Source organism: Hydra viridissima, unplaced genomic scaffold (assembly GCF_058129835.1).
Source record: "Hydra viridissima isolate aposymbiotic clone 2 unplaced genomic scaffold, HvirCarnegie_v1 scaffold_2, whole genome shotgun sequence".
In the NCBI taxonomy this organism is placed as follows: Eukaryota; Metazoa; Cnidaria; class Hydrozoa; order Anthoathecata; family Hydridae; genus Hydra; species Hydra viridissima.
The window spans coordinates 26,085,920-26,099,820 of record NW_028324301.1 but is presented as its reverse complement, the minus strand read 5'-3'; the positions used below and the strand labels follow the sequence as shown (position 1 = coordinate 26,099,820).

At 34.7% G+C, this 13,901-nt stretch overlaps 1 protein-coding gene across 2 annotated transcripts; it reads right to left on the bottom strand.

The window, feature by feature from the left end:
• Window positions 1-5,111: 5,111 nt before the first annotated feature.
• LOC149892632 (uncharacterized) lies at window positions 5,112-13,027 on the bottom strand. Of its 2 annotated transcripts, XM_090077912.1 has the most exons (5): window positions 12,956-13,027; window positions 6,275-9,295; window positions 5,952-6,017; window positions 5,634-5,690; window positions 5,112-5,477 (listed from the first exon to the last, which is right to left on the bottom strand). In XM_090077912.1, the coding sequence occupies exons 2-5, from the start codon at window positions 9,264-9,266 to the stop codon at window positions 5,158-5,160; spliced, it is 3,435 nt and encodes a 1,144-aa protein (XP_089934038.1). In that variant the 5' UTR covers window positions 9,267-9,295; window positions 12,956-13,027; the 3' UTR covers window positions 5,112-5,157. The 2 variants fall into 2 exon arrangements, with proteins under 2 accessions (XP_089934038.1, XP_089934037.1); XM_090077911.1 differs by lacking the exon at window positions 12,956-13,027 and having other exon boundaries at window positions 6,275-11,632.
• Between the last annotated feature and the right edge of the window lie 874 nt (window positions 13,028-13,901).

Below are 13,901 nucleotides of genomic sequence, written 5' to 3'. Positions count from 1 at the left end.
GCTTGACAAAACAACACACAAAAAGACAAGATAAAATATCAGATAAACGTAAAATAAAATATAAATGAAACTAAAGTTAGGCTGCATAAAAAACAAACAACTTAATAATCTACTAGACATGTTTAAGTTGAATTAAGTAAAGTCCTTTGCGCAAATTTGGGTAAATAAGAGATTAAAAGTCCATAAAAAGCCTCGATACTTTGCTGAAGAAGAAGATGACTATATGCAACTTTTTAAAATCGTGAGCTATCTATATCGATTTAGGTCCTTTTTGAGTACTTTTTCAATGAGAAGTTAGCGCAGTTTTCCTCTTTTAAGATTGGATCATGAAGCTTGACATAACAAAACACAAAACTAACAAAGGCAAGACAAAATATAAGGTAAACGCAATATAAAATATAGATGAAATTAAAGTTAGGCTGCATAAAATAAACGGGTAACAATACTCTTCTATGTATATTTACATTGAGTTAAATAAAATCCTTTGCGCAAATATAGGTATGTTAGAGAGTAAAAGTGCATAAAAAGCCTCGCTACATTGCTGTAGAAGAAGTGGATGACTAGATACAAACTTTTAAATTTGTGTGCTGTCTCTATCGAATAAGGTAGTTTTCGAAAGTTTTTTCAAAGCAAAAATAGCGCAGTGTTCCTCTTTTAAATTTAGATTATCTCAAAGGTAGATTTTGAATAGTTTTTCAAAGAAAGGTTAGCGTAGCTTTCCTCTTTTAAGTTTAGCTTATGTAGCTTGACATCACAAAACACAAAGCTCAAAAAGACAAAATAAAATATAAGATAAACGTGAAATAAAATACAGATGAAGCTAAAGTTAGACTGCATAAAAAACCAACAACATAATAATCTACTAGGTATGTTTACATTAAATTAAATAAAATCCTATGCGCAAATATAGGTATGTTAGAGAGAAAAAGCCTCGCTACTTTGTTAAAGGTAGTTTTTGAATAGTTTTTCAAAGAAAGGTTAGCGTAGTTTTCCTCTTTAAAGTTTAGTTTATGTAGCTTGATATCACAAAACACAAAACTCAAAAAAGAAAAGTAAGATAAAAGTTAATCGTAAAATAAAATATAGGTGAAATAATTGTTAGGCTGCATAAAAGAAAAAAAAAATCATAGCATAATAATCTTCTATATATGCTTGGATTGAATTAAATGAATTCCTTTGCGTAAATATAAGCAAACTAGTGAGAAAAAGTGCATAAAAAGCATCGCTACTTTGCTGCAGAAGAAGTGGATGACTATATGCAACTTTTTAAAATTGTGTGCTATCTCTATCGATTAAGGTGGTTTTCGAAAGTTTTTTCAAAGCAAAAATAGCGTAGTTTTCCTCTTTTAAATCTAGCTTTTGTCTAGGGTAGTTTATGAATAGATTTTCAAAGAAAGGTTAGCGTAGCATTCCTCTTTTAAGTTTAGCTTAAAATTCTTGGCATCACAAAACACAAAACTCAAAAAGATAAGATAAAATATAAGATAAACCTAAAACATAATATAAATGAAACTAAAGATAAGCTGCATAAAAAACTAACAACATAATAATCTACTAGGCATGTTTAAATTGAATTATATAAAATCCTTTGCGCAAATATAGGTATGTTAGTAAAAAAGCATTAAAAGCCTCGCAACTTTGTTAAAGGTAGATTTTGAATAGTTTTTCAAAGAAAGGTTAGCGTAGTTTTCCTCTTTTATGTTTAGATTATGTAGCTTGACATCACAAAACACAAAGCTCAAAAAGACAAAATAAAATATAAGATAAACGTAAAATATAGATGAAACAAAGTTTACACTGCATAATAAACAAACAACATAATTATCTACTAGGCATGTTTAAGTTGAACTAAATAAATTCCTTTGCGCAAATATGGGAAAGTTAGACAGTAAAAATCCATAAAAAGCCTCGATACTTTGCTGAAGAAGATGACTATATGCAACTTTTTAAAATCGTGAGCTATCTATATCGATTTAGGTCCTTTTTGAGTACTTTTTCAATGGAAAGTTAGCGCAGTTTTCCTCTTTTAAGATTAGATTATGAAGCTTGACATAATAAAACACAAAACTAACAAAGGCAAGATAAAATATAAGGTAGTTTTCGAATGTTTTTTCAAAGCAAAATTAGCGTAGTGTTCCTCTTTTAAATCTAGATTATCTCAAAGGTAGATTTTGAATAGTTTTTCAAAGAAAAGTTAGCGTAGCTTTCCTCTTTTAACATTAGCTTATGTAGCTTGACATCACAGAACACAAAAACATAAAATAAAATATAAGACAAATAGATGTAGCTAAAGTTAGGCTGCATAAAAAACCAACAACATAAAATATCTACTAGGCATGTTTAAATTGAATTAAATAAAACCCTTTGCGCAAAAATAGAGAGTAAAATGCATAATGTTAGAGAGTAAAAGTGCATAGAAAGCCTCGCTACTTTGCTGTAGAAGAAGTGGATGACTAGATACACTTTTTTAAACTTGTGTGCTATCTCTATCGAATAAGGTAGTTTTCGAGAGTTTTTTCAAAGCAAAATTAGCGTAGTGTTCCTCTTTTAAATCTAGATTATCTCAAAAATAGATTTCGAATAGTTTTTCAAAGAAAGGTTAGCGTAGCTTTCCTCTTTTAACATTAGCTTATGTAGCTTGACATCACAGAACACAAAAAGATAAAATAAAATATAAGACAAACGTAAAATGAAAAATAGATGTAGCTTAAGTTAGACTGCATAAAAAACCAACAACATAATAATCTAACAGGTATGTTTAAGTTGAATTAAATAAAACCCTCTGCGCAAATATAGGTATGCTAGAGAGTAAAAAGGCATAAAAAGCCTCGCTACTTTGTTAAAGGTAGTTTTTGAATAGTTTTTCAAAGACAGGTTAGCGTAAATTTCCTCTTTAAAGTTTAGCTTATGTAGCTTGACATCACAAAATATAAAACTCAAAAAGACAAGATAAAATATAAGATAAACGCAAAATAAAATATAGATGAAACTAAAGTTAGGCTGCATAAAAAACCAACAACATAATAATCTACTAGGCATGTTTAAATTGAAATAAATAAAATCGTTTGCGCAAAAATAGCTATGTTAGAGAGTAAAAGTGCATAGAAAGCCTCGCTACTTTGGTGTAAAAGAAGTGGATCACTAGATACAACATTTTAAAATCGTGTGCTATCTCTATCGATTAAGGTGGTTTTCGAAAGTTTTTTCAAAGCAAAAATAGCGTAGTCTTCCTCTTTTAAATCTAGATTATGTCTAAGGTAGTTTTTGAACAGTTTTTCAAAGAAAGGTTAGCGTAGCTTTCCTCTTTTAACATTAGCTTATGTAGCTTGACATCACAAAACACAAAACTCAAAAAGACAAAATAAAATATAAGATAAACGTAAAATAAAATGTAGATGAAGCTAAAGTTAGGCTGCATGAAATAAACGGGTAACAATATTTTTCTATGTATGTTTACATTGAGTTATATAAAATCCTCTGCGCAAATATAGGTATGTTAGAGAGTAAAAGTGCATAAAAAGCCTCGCTACTTTGTTAAAGGTTGTTTTTGAATAGTTTTTCAAAAAAAGGTTAGCGTAGTTTTCCTCTTTTAACATTAGCTTATGTAGCTTGACATCACAAAGCACAAAACTCAAAAAGACAAAATAAAATATAAGATAAACGTAAAATAAAATACAGATGAAGCTAAAGTTAGGCTGCATAAAATAAACGGGTAACAATATTTTTCTATGTATGTTTACATTGAGTTAAATAAAATCCTCTGCGCAAATATAGGTATGTTAGAGAGTAAAAGTGCATAAAAAGCCTCGCTACTTTGTTAAAGGTAGTTTTTGAATAGTTTTTCAAAAAAAAGGTCTTTAAAGTTTAGCTTATGTAGCTTGACATCACAAAACACAAAACTCAAAAAGACAAGATAAAATATAAGATAAACGCAAAACAAAATATAGATGAAACTAAAGTTAGGCTGCATATAAAACCAACAACATAATATTCTACTAGCCTAGTTTTCCTCTTTTAAGTTTAGATTATGTAGCTTGACATCACAAAACGCAAAAAGGCAAGACAAAATACAAGGTAAACGTAAAATAAAGTAGAAGTGAAACAAAAGATAGGTTGCATAAATACAAAAACTGCATTGCCAAAAATAGAATTTGTTGTCTAGAAAGACTTTTTAAAGTTTGTTTCTTTCGTCTATTGACTTAGTGAATCGCGATCTGGTTTTTCTTAGGCGCGCTTGTTTCTTAGTTGTTTTTTTTTGTAAAGAAAGTTTATTCAGACGTTTTTTTTACGCAACTCCTTTAACATTATTTTTAACAAAGTATTCTTTTATACGTGTTTACATTGAAATAAAACCCTTTGCGTAAATAGAGATAAATTAGAGAGCAAAAGCCTCACTACTTTGCAGAAGAAGAATTGGATGGCAAGATACAACTTTTTAAATTCGTGTGCTTTCTCTTTTAAGGTACTTTTTGAATATTTTTTCAAAGAAAAGTTAGCGTAGTTTTCCTCTTTTAAGTTTAGCTTACGCAGCTTGACATCACAAAACGCAAAAACCAATAAGGCATGATAAAATACAAGATAAACGTAAAATAAAATAGAAGTGAAACAAAAGTTAGACACCATAAAAAAAAAACAAACAAAAAAAAAAACATAATATACTTCTATGTATGTTTACATTGAACTTAATAAAATCCTTTGTGTAAATATATGAAAAAATAGAGAGTAAGAGTTCATAAAAAAAGCCTCGCTATTTTGCTGAAGAAGAAATGGATGTCTAGATCTTTTAAAATAAGGAACTTTTTGATTTCTTTTTCCGAAAAATGGTTGGAGCAGTTTTCCTTTTTTAAATTTCACTTATGCAGTTTAACATCACAGAAAATATTAATTTGCTTTTTAACAAACTCTTAAAAACATCAGAAGTAATTCTAAATGCAACTCTATTAAAAGTGTTAACAGAATAACAAAACGACTTTTTTTTTTTTTTAAAGATAAAAAAAGTTTGAACTATCTTTAAATAAGAAATGTGAGAACAGTTTAACAGAACTTCTTGTTTATTATGTATTTAGCGAAACAGATAAATATATTTGCAAAAGCATAGAGAAAACAAACTACACAAAAGGCCCATCTTTATTGCCAAACTGAACAAACTTTTCTAAACTACATAAATGGTCTCACTATATTGCCATATTGAACAAACTTTTCTAAACTACCCTCTTTTTGAATTTTTAGCTTCATGTTTTTAATTTTGTCTTTAATATGGCTTCGGTAGGAGTACTTTTGCAAGACATGAATGAGCTTGTCACTGCTATGATTTGCCAAGATGCCAAGGTAATCTTTGTACGAGCAACTTGAGCTTACATCTGTAAACACGTCTTGCAAGATGTATGCCAACACTAAAGCTGCACATCGAGGAAAACTTCTGGTGTTGAACCATTCGTTGTGGCCAGGGCAAGCATTCAGCTTTTCAACTATTTCATCTAAAATTTTACAAACTCAAGTCATAACACAAAGAGATTAAATCGAATATTCATTTGGTTCTGAAGCATGACAAGATTAATTTTGTTTTTTTATTTGTTTTTTTTGTTGACCTTATTGTTTGCACTGATAGCAATAACTGGTTTTTGAAAGATTACCTAATTGGCATTGGCTAACTTCTGCTTTGTTTTCCTTTGTTCTTGGCTGAGTTGATCCTGAAATAAAATAAAACCATGTTCATTTTTCTAATTCATAAAAAAACCATCAACAGTTTCTAAGTGTTAGAGATAATAACAAGCTGTGCATGATTTCTAACGGTGATGTTTCTAACTTCATCATTAGAAATCGGGTAGACACAACTTTCTAAAAGTGCACTTAGCAATGATGGCTAGTTTTTATTAACAGTTAACCATCTGAAATTGTGCAAGAAGAGGTTTGTGTTTATATATGTTTGTATAAATTAGGTTTTACATTACCGATGTGTTCTTGAGTAAAAGATGGCATTTCCAACTTGATTTTTTTTCTTCTTGGATCTTTTACTTCTAAAACATAATCAGTTTTAGTATCATTCACTTGTGTAAACATTTAAGCAATCACAGAATTAGTCCTGCAACAAATACATACACACTTCTGTGTTGTTTTTTTTGTTTTTTTTTTTGTTTTTTTTATTGTTTTTCTTTTTTTTTTTTTTTTTTACAGCTTTAACAATAACAATAGGGCAAGGAGTTAATTTGGGCATTTTTATTTTTTGAAAGCGTGTTGAGATTTGCATAAAAATCAAAAATCAAAAAGAATTTACCTCTGGATGTACAAGCAAGACTTTGGCTAAATAGACTACCAACAGATTGAACAGCACCAGGTGAGGGCTGTTTTTCAAGAACAGTACCAGCCTGTTGGACTGGAACAGCTGAAAGAAACAAACTGGGTTTGGCCATCGTTTGCTGACGAGCAACAAGATTAGGAGCCAGAGGAACAGAAAAGACCTCTTTTGAAGGATTAAAAACAACTTGCAGAGAAGGAGCAACATGAACAGGTTTGGCAACCACTTGCTTATGAGCAGGTTCAAGAAGAGCAGGTTCAAGAAGAGCAGGTTCAAGAAGAGCAGCTTCAGGAGGAGCATGGAAAACACGTGTGACAGCCATAAGATTATCTTGCTGTGAAGCAACATTAGACACTGTTTCCAGCAGAACAGAAAAGACCTCTTTTGAAGGACTGAAAGCAACTTGTTGAGCAGGAGCAGCAGAAACAGGTTTGGCAACCACTTGCTCACTAAAGTAAACTGGAGAAAGTTGTGCATGGTGTTCAATAAAATCCGGTTCATCAGGAAATAATGTTAATGCAAGAGGAGAACAAGCTGTGCCAACAGGAACAGCTAGAGTCTGATCTACATCCATACAAACAGCTTGTTCATTAGGAACTAGTTGTGCAAGAGCAGAGGATAGTTCAAGAACTGGACCAGCGATTGTTTGTTCAGAAGGAACAGACGAAACAGGAGTTGAGCTAGGTTCACACAAGAAATCTACAACATGTTCGTTGCTGTCCTCTAAAGGAGCATTGTTTTCTACAGCTGGAGAAAATGGAACCACTGTGGTACAACCGAAAGTAGCAGCACATTCTTCAGAGTCAGAACCGGAGTCTGAATCTTCCTCAAAAATGTCCTCAACATCATGAAAACCGTACTCCTCTGCATTAGTTCGGAGCCAGTCCATCACATCCTTCTCCTCCTTTGGTGGTCTCTCAGACTTTTCAACAGTCAAAGACTCTATGACTCCGAAGGACTGTCCGATGCCCAGGGCAAAGCGCAACTCCTCTGCAGCGTTCCACTGGGACACATAAAAGCTATCCATTGTGTGTCTGCTGTGCTTCATGTAGAGTGTAGCAAACCGCTCGCGATCTTCTTTGCTGTTGTTGGCAAAGTAAGTGGCTATCGAACCGCGAATGCAAGTGGGAGTAAGACGCTTCATGGGAATGTTTACTTGGCTTTTTCTGAAGCAGGACGTCAGGCTAGAGGTGATAGCAGAGGAACCCATCTGGTAAACAGGCACTCTAGTTGCACCTAGTGTCACACCTTCGTCTTTGTTGGCTCTCACCGAAGGAAAAAGGGGCCTGTAGCAGTCGCTCAACTCCAAAACAGTCTTGGTGTCTGCAGCCATGTAGTGAGAGTCGTTGACAAGAAGGTCTCTGTATCTCAGCAAATAAATATCGATCAACACTTTCAAGTCGTTCGGCACTAGAATGTTTTTGGCTCCGTACTTGTATGCTGTTTTGTAGCGCTCTTGCACAATGCAATATCCACACTCACTCTTCTCAGCAGCCATGTAGTCTCTAATGTTTAAAAGAGCAATGTTAGATTTTCTTAAACTGTTAATTACAGTGACAGAGAGCAGAAGATGGTTTCGTAGAGACACAGCATTGTCTCTAGTCAGCGGAAGAGACGCCTTTCTAATCGATTCCACTAAGTCTCTTACGTATGCAGACTTGCCATATTCGGTCAGCAAACTGACATTGATGATGTTGATGCTTTTTCTTCTTTTCACAAGGCTCCTCCTCAAAGAACGAAAGGGCCTCAGCACTTTTCGCAACTCATCCACCTTGCAGCGCAAACGTCGGATGGCCTCATGAGAAAGTCCGAAATAGACGTTTCTGGCTTCACTGAAACGAAACAGGAGACAAAGGGAGACGAGGCGGTTGTACAACGTGTGACAAGACATGGCTTTTGTTTGGTCAAGTTCACTCAGCTTGGAATTGAGCTGAATTTTCTTAAAGTGCAAGGAGAAGTATCTATCCTCCAAAACATTGGAATTGGTGAGGGCGTTTGGGTGCAGCGTCAACGTGCTGTCACAACAAGTCAATATTTCCACAACTGCATTTTTGTAGATCTTTGCTTGTGACCAAGTGTTGTTGTTGGCTACCACAAGCCACTTTTCAAAGTCTCTGAAGAGCTCATCTGCTGACTGGTAATAAAAGTGAAAAGCATCTTTGTCCAGCTGAAACAAGAGTCTCTTTTCTTCGGTCAAGACATAGGAGCTGGAAACCAAGTGCTCTAAGGAATCGAAATCAGAGTCAAGGACGGATTCGGTGTTCAGCTCTTTGTTTTCTACAGAGGTGCATTGGTTTGCAGAAGGAGCCTCGGACGAACCAGCAACTGGTGAGGGCAAGCTTAAAAGAGGATCAGAGGAAAGAACCGGAGAAGAAAAAGAGGAGGAAGGCCCAGGAGCAGAGGATGCAGAGCCTGATGCAGACGCTTGTTCAGCTACTGGCTTAATACCAAAGAAGGCAGGTCGAATAAATTGAGGGACATAGAGCTTCTCGTTGTCGTATCGCTTTGCCTCTGCAATCTTTTGTTTGATCATCTTGGAATCGTAGAAATGAGTCTCTTTCAAGTGTATGTCCAGTCGGTCGTAATACTTCCAACATTGCAAACAGGGGTAAGGTTTTGGACAGCCGGACTTGCGTTCGAGACGAGCATGCTGAAACTTCCTGACCATTGCAGAGTAAAAGATGGAAGCTTCATCCAAAGTCCAAGAATGATCTTTTTTAGTCAAGTGTCTTTTAATGCTTGTGGACGAATGTTTGCACAAAGGCATCGGACAGCTAACAGCGTACCTCTTCTTGGTACCATAGAAAGGTACAACCCTGTTTACGGAGCCACACGCTGCAACTAATGCGGCCCTGACTTTGTTTTTGAGCTTTAAGTCTCTCTGTTCTTGTGACTGCTTTCTTTTCTTTTTTTTTGCTTTAGAGTTTGGAGAAGAAGCAACAACAGAGTTGTTTTCTTGTGAAGAAGACATGTTCAGGTGTTTGTTTGCAACGGTTTTTGCTAAAAAAAGGAAACCAGTCAGTGAGAGTTTTTTTCTTCTGCCTGCATCCAATCCTGGAATGTTTACAACTGCAGGGAAGAGCTGTGTTTTTTCGAATCCTCTGCAAAAGAGAAAAAAAGAAAGAAAAGAGAGCAACAAGAAGAAACAAAGTTTCCACTAGCAAATGAAAAAGAATGAGAGCAACTAGCATTACATGCATGGTGGCAGCAGTGATTGCTATTATGAGAAGGAGAATGAGAAAAAAAAAAAGAAAAAGAAAAGAAACAAATAAATAAAGAGATGGAGTTTGAGAGGATCTCGCAACCATATGACTCAAAGAAAGAAACTGTGTTGAAAAAAGGCAAGAGAGGGCAAATAGAACTTGCTAACAAGGACAAATGACAGACATAACTACAACAGTAACAACTCTCATTGCAAGCATAATAACAACAGCATCAGCATCACTGACTCAGAGAGTGTTGACATAACAAAAAAGAAAACAAAAGTACAAGCCAAGTGGGGGAACATTAACAAACACTCATTGCAACTATAACAACAACAACAACAGCAACAGCATCACTGACTCAGAGGGTATTGATAAAAAAAAACAAGCAAAACAAAAACAAACAAAAAAACAAATAAAAAAACAAAACAAGCAAATTGGGTGAACAGTAACAACTCTCATTGCAAGCATAATAACAACAACAGCATCAGCATCAGCATCACTGACTCAGAGAGTGTTGACAAAATAAAATAGACAATAAGCAAGCAAAGTGGGTGAACAGTAACAACTCTCACTGCAAGCATAATAACAACAACAGCATCAGCATCAGCATCACTGACTCAGAGAGTGTTGATAAAATAAAACAGATTATAAACAAACAAAGTGGGTGAACAGTAACAGCTCTCATTGAAAGCATAATAACAACAACAGCATCAGCAACAGCATCACTAACTCAGAGGATATATAAAAAAACAAACAAACAAACAAACAAAACAAAAACAAAAAAAAACAAGCAAAGTGGCTGAACAGTAACAGCTATCATTGCAAGTAAAATAACAACAACAGCATCAGCAACATCATCACTGACTCAGAGAGTGGTGATAAAATAAAACAGATTAAAAAACAAGCAAAGTGGCTAAACAGTAACAACTATAAATACAAGTAAAATGACAAAAGCAGCAACAGCATCACTAACTCGCAGGGTGTTGATAAAAAAAAAAAGCAACAAACAAACAAAGCAAGCAAAGTGGGTGAACATTAACACTCATTGCAACTATAATAACACCAACAGCAACAGCATCAGTGACTCAAAGGGTGTTGATAAACAAAAACAAAGGCACAAACAAAACAAGCAGAGTGGGGGAACATTAACAACACTTATTGCAAGCATAATAACAACAACAGCATCAGCATCTCTGACTCAGAGAGTGTTGATAAAATAAAATAGATTATAAACATGCCAAGTTTGTGAACATTAACAAACACTCATTGCAACTATAACAACGACTACAGCAACAGCATCACTTACTCAGAGAGTGTTGAGAAAAAAAACAACAAAAAAAACAAAAACAAAACAAAACAGAAAACAGAAGTACAAGCCAAGTGGGGGAACATTAACAAACACTCATTGCAACTAAAACAACAACAACAGCAACAGCATCACTTGCTCAGAGGATATTGATAAAAAAAACAAACAAACAAACAAACAAAACAAGCAAAGTGGCTGAACAGTAACAGCTATCATTGCAAGTAAAATAACAACAACAGCATCAGCAACATCATCACTGACTCAGAGAGTGGTGATAAAATAAAACAGATTAAAAAACAAGCAAAGTGGCTGAACAGTAACAACTATAAATACAAGTAAAATGACAAAAGCAGCAACAGCATCACTAACTCGCAGGGTGTTGATAAAAAAAAAAGCAACAAACAAACAAAGCAAGCAAAGTGGGTGAACATTAACACTCATTGCAACTATAATAACACCAACAGCAACAGCATCAGTGACTCAAAGGGTGTTGATAAACAAAAACAAAGGCACAAACAAAACAAGCAGAGTGGGTGAACATTAACAACACTTATTGCAAGCATAATAACAACAACAGCATCAGCATCACTGACTCAGAGAGTGTTGATAAAATAAAATAGATTATAAACATGCCAAGTTTGTGAACATTAACAAACACTCATTGCAACTATAACAACAACAACAGCAACAGCATCACTTGCTCAGAGGATATTGATAAAAAAAACAAACAAACAAACAAACAAAACAAGCAAAGTGGCTGAACAGTAACAGCTATCATTGCAAGTAAAATAACAACAACAGCATCAGCAACATCATCACTGACTCAGAGTGTGGTGATAAAATAAAACAGATTAAAAAACAAGCAAAGTGGCTGAACAGTAACAACTATAAATACAAGTAAAATGACAAAAGCAGCAACAGCATCACTAACTCGCAGGGTGTTGATAAAAAAAAAAGCAACAAACAAATAAAGCAAGCAAAGTGGGTGAACATTAACACTCATTGCAACTATAATAACACCAACAGCAACAGCATCAGTGACTCAAAGGGTGTTGATAAAGAAAAACAAAAGCACAAACAAAACAAGCAAAGTGGGTGAACATTAACAACACTTATTGCAAGCACAATAACAACAACAGCATCAGCATCACTGACTCAGAGAGTGTTGATAAAACAAAATAGATTATAAACAAGCCAAGTTGGTGAACATTAACAAACACTCATTGCAACTGTAATAAGAACAACAGCAACAGCATCACTGACACAAAGGGTGTTGATAAACAAAAACAAAAACACAAGCAAAGTGGGTGAACATTAACAACACTCATTGCAACTATAACAACAACAACAGCAACAGCATCACTGGCTCAAAGGGTGTTGATAAAATAAAGAAACAAAAACAAAACAAGCAAAGTGGGTGAACAGTAACAACTCCCATTGCAAGCATAATAACGACAACAGCAACAGCAACACCATCACTGACTCAGAGAGTGTTGATAAAATAAAATAGATTATAAACAAGCCAAGTGGGGGAACATTAACAAACACTCATTGCAACTGTAACAACAACAACAGCAACAGCATCACTTACTCAGAGAGTGTTTATAAATAAAACAAAAAACAAAAACAAGAAACAAAAATACAAGCCAAGTGGGTGATTACTAACAGCGCTAACAGCAGCAACAACAGTGTCTTTAGAAACAACAAACAAGTACAACAGCAACAACTGCTTTTACAGAGTATAACAATAACAACAACATGGCACTAACAACAACAAAAGGGTTGGAATAAAAACCTGTAGGCAAAAGGAGAGCTGCATTCAGACAAGATCGATTACAAAGAGGCTCTTCTTTAGGACAGAGGAGAAACTGCTTTTGAGGGACAGAGGGACTTTTGTTGTTGTTGTTGTTGTTGTGCAGAAACCAACAAACTTTTATTGAACCGAATATAACCGAATATAACCGAAAGTCTTGTTTGCTTCTGTTTTGTGCCATCAAGAAGGGAAAACAAAACATCACAAAACAAACGAAGCAAACGAAACAAACAAACAAACGAACGAAACAAACAAAAAAACGATTAAATAAATAAACAAACAAACGAAACAAACAAACAAACAAAAACAAATAGGAAAAACAGAAAACGCAGTACCGAAACCTCGCCATTTTTATCCTTCCTCGAGCTTTCTTTGGGCGCCAAAGACCGAGAAAGTTGAGCAAACGTGACGTTGAGGGGGGGGGGGGGGGGTACTTAAGGCCAGCAGACCGACCAATGGCAAGCTTAGGAGAGACCCACGTGAATGTTACATTTTCTTTCTATGTACGCTGAATCCGCTCAAAGTCTGGAATTTCCAGCATTCACGTGTCATCACTCCAGCCACCAGATTGGCCCACACTTTGCACACTTTCAAGACTAGAACTTCACTTAATCACAAATTGAGCCAAAAAAAAACTAAGTCTCGCATGGCGACAACTTTTCCAAAAGCAAACAAAGGCAAACAAAGGCAAACGAAGGCAAACGAAGAAAAAACAAAAACAAGTAAACAAAAACAAAACCGAAAAGGGAGAGAGAGAGCAAGTCGACTCATTTCTTTCGACTGCCTTAAACGAGAAGTCTAAAACGTTTAAAAGTTGAAAACTAAGTTTTTTAAATGAACTGCACCGAAAAAACTTTACGACAGTTTAGCTGGTTAAAAACGCAGAGGAAAATATTTTATAAAATTTAAGCGTTCTAAAGATGTCCATTTTTGTTTTTGTTTTTTTTTTATTTTGGTTTGTTTCTGGTTTGCTTCTTTTTTTTTTTTTAAATTCTAGCGATCGAGCATATTTGAACGGTTTCATCAGCCTGTTGGCGCACGTGCTCGAGAGCTAGAACTTTGATTGCTTTTGTTGTTGAGAATTGAGAATGTCCGAGCAGGTTTTTTTATCGATTTCATCGCTTGTGGCGAGGCAAAAATCAAAACGCTTTTTGGACGAAAGAAAGGAGATTAAAAGGAAAAAAGAGAAGAAAAAAAAAAAACAAAAAAATAGGTTATGTGTCATAAACATTTATTTTCTCACGCGATGACGTCTAGTTTTGTTAGAGTAATTAAAATATG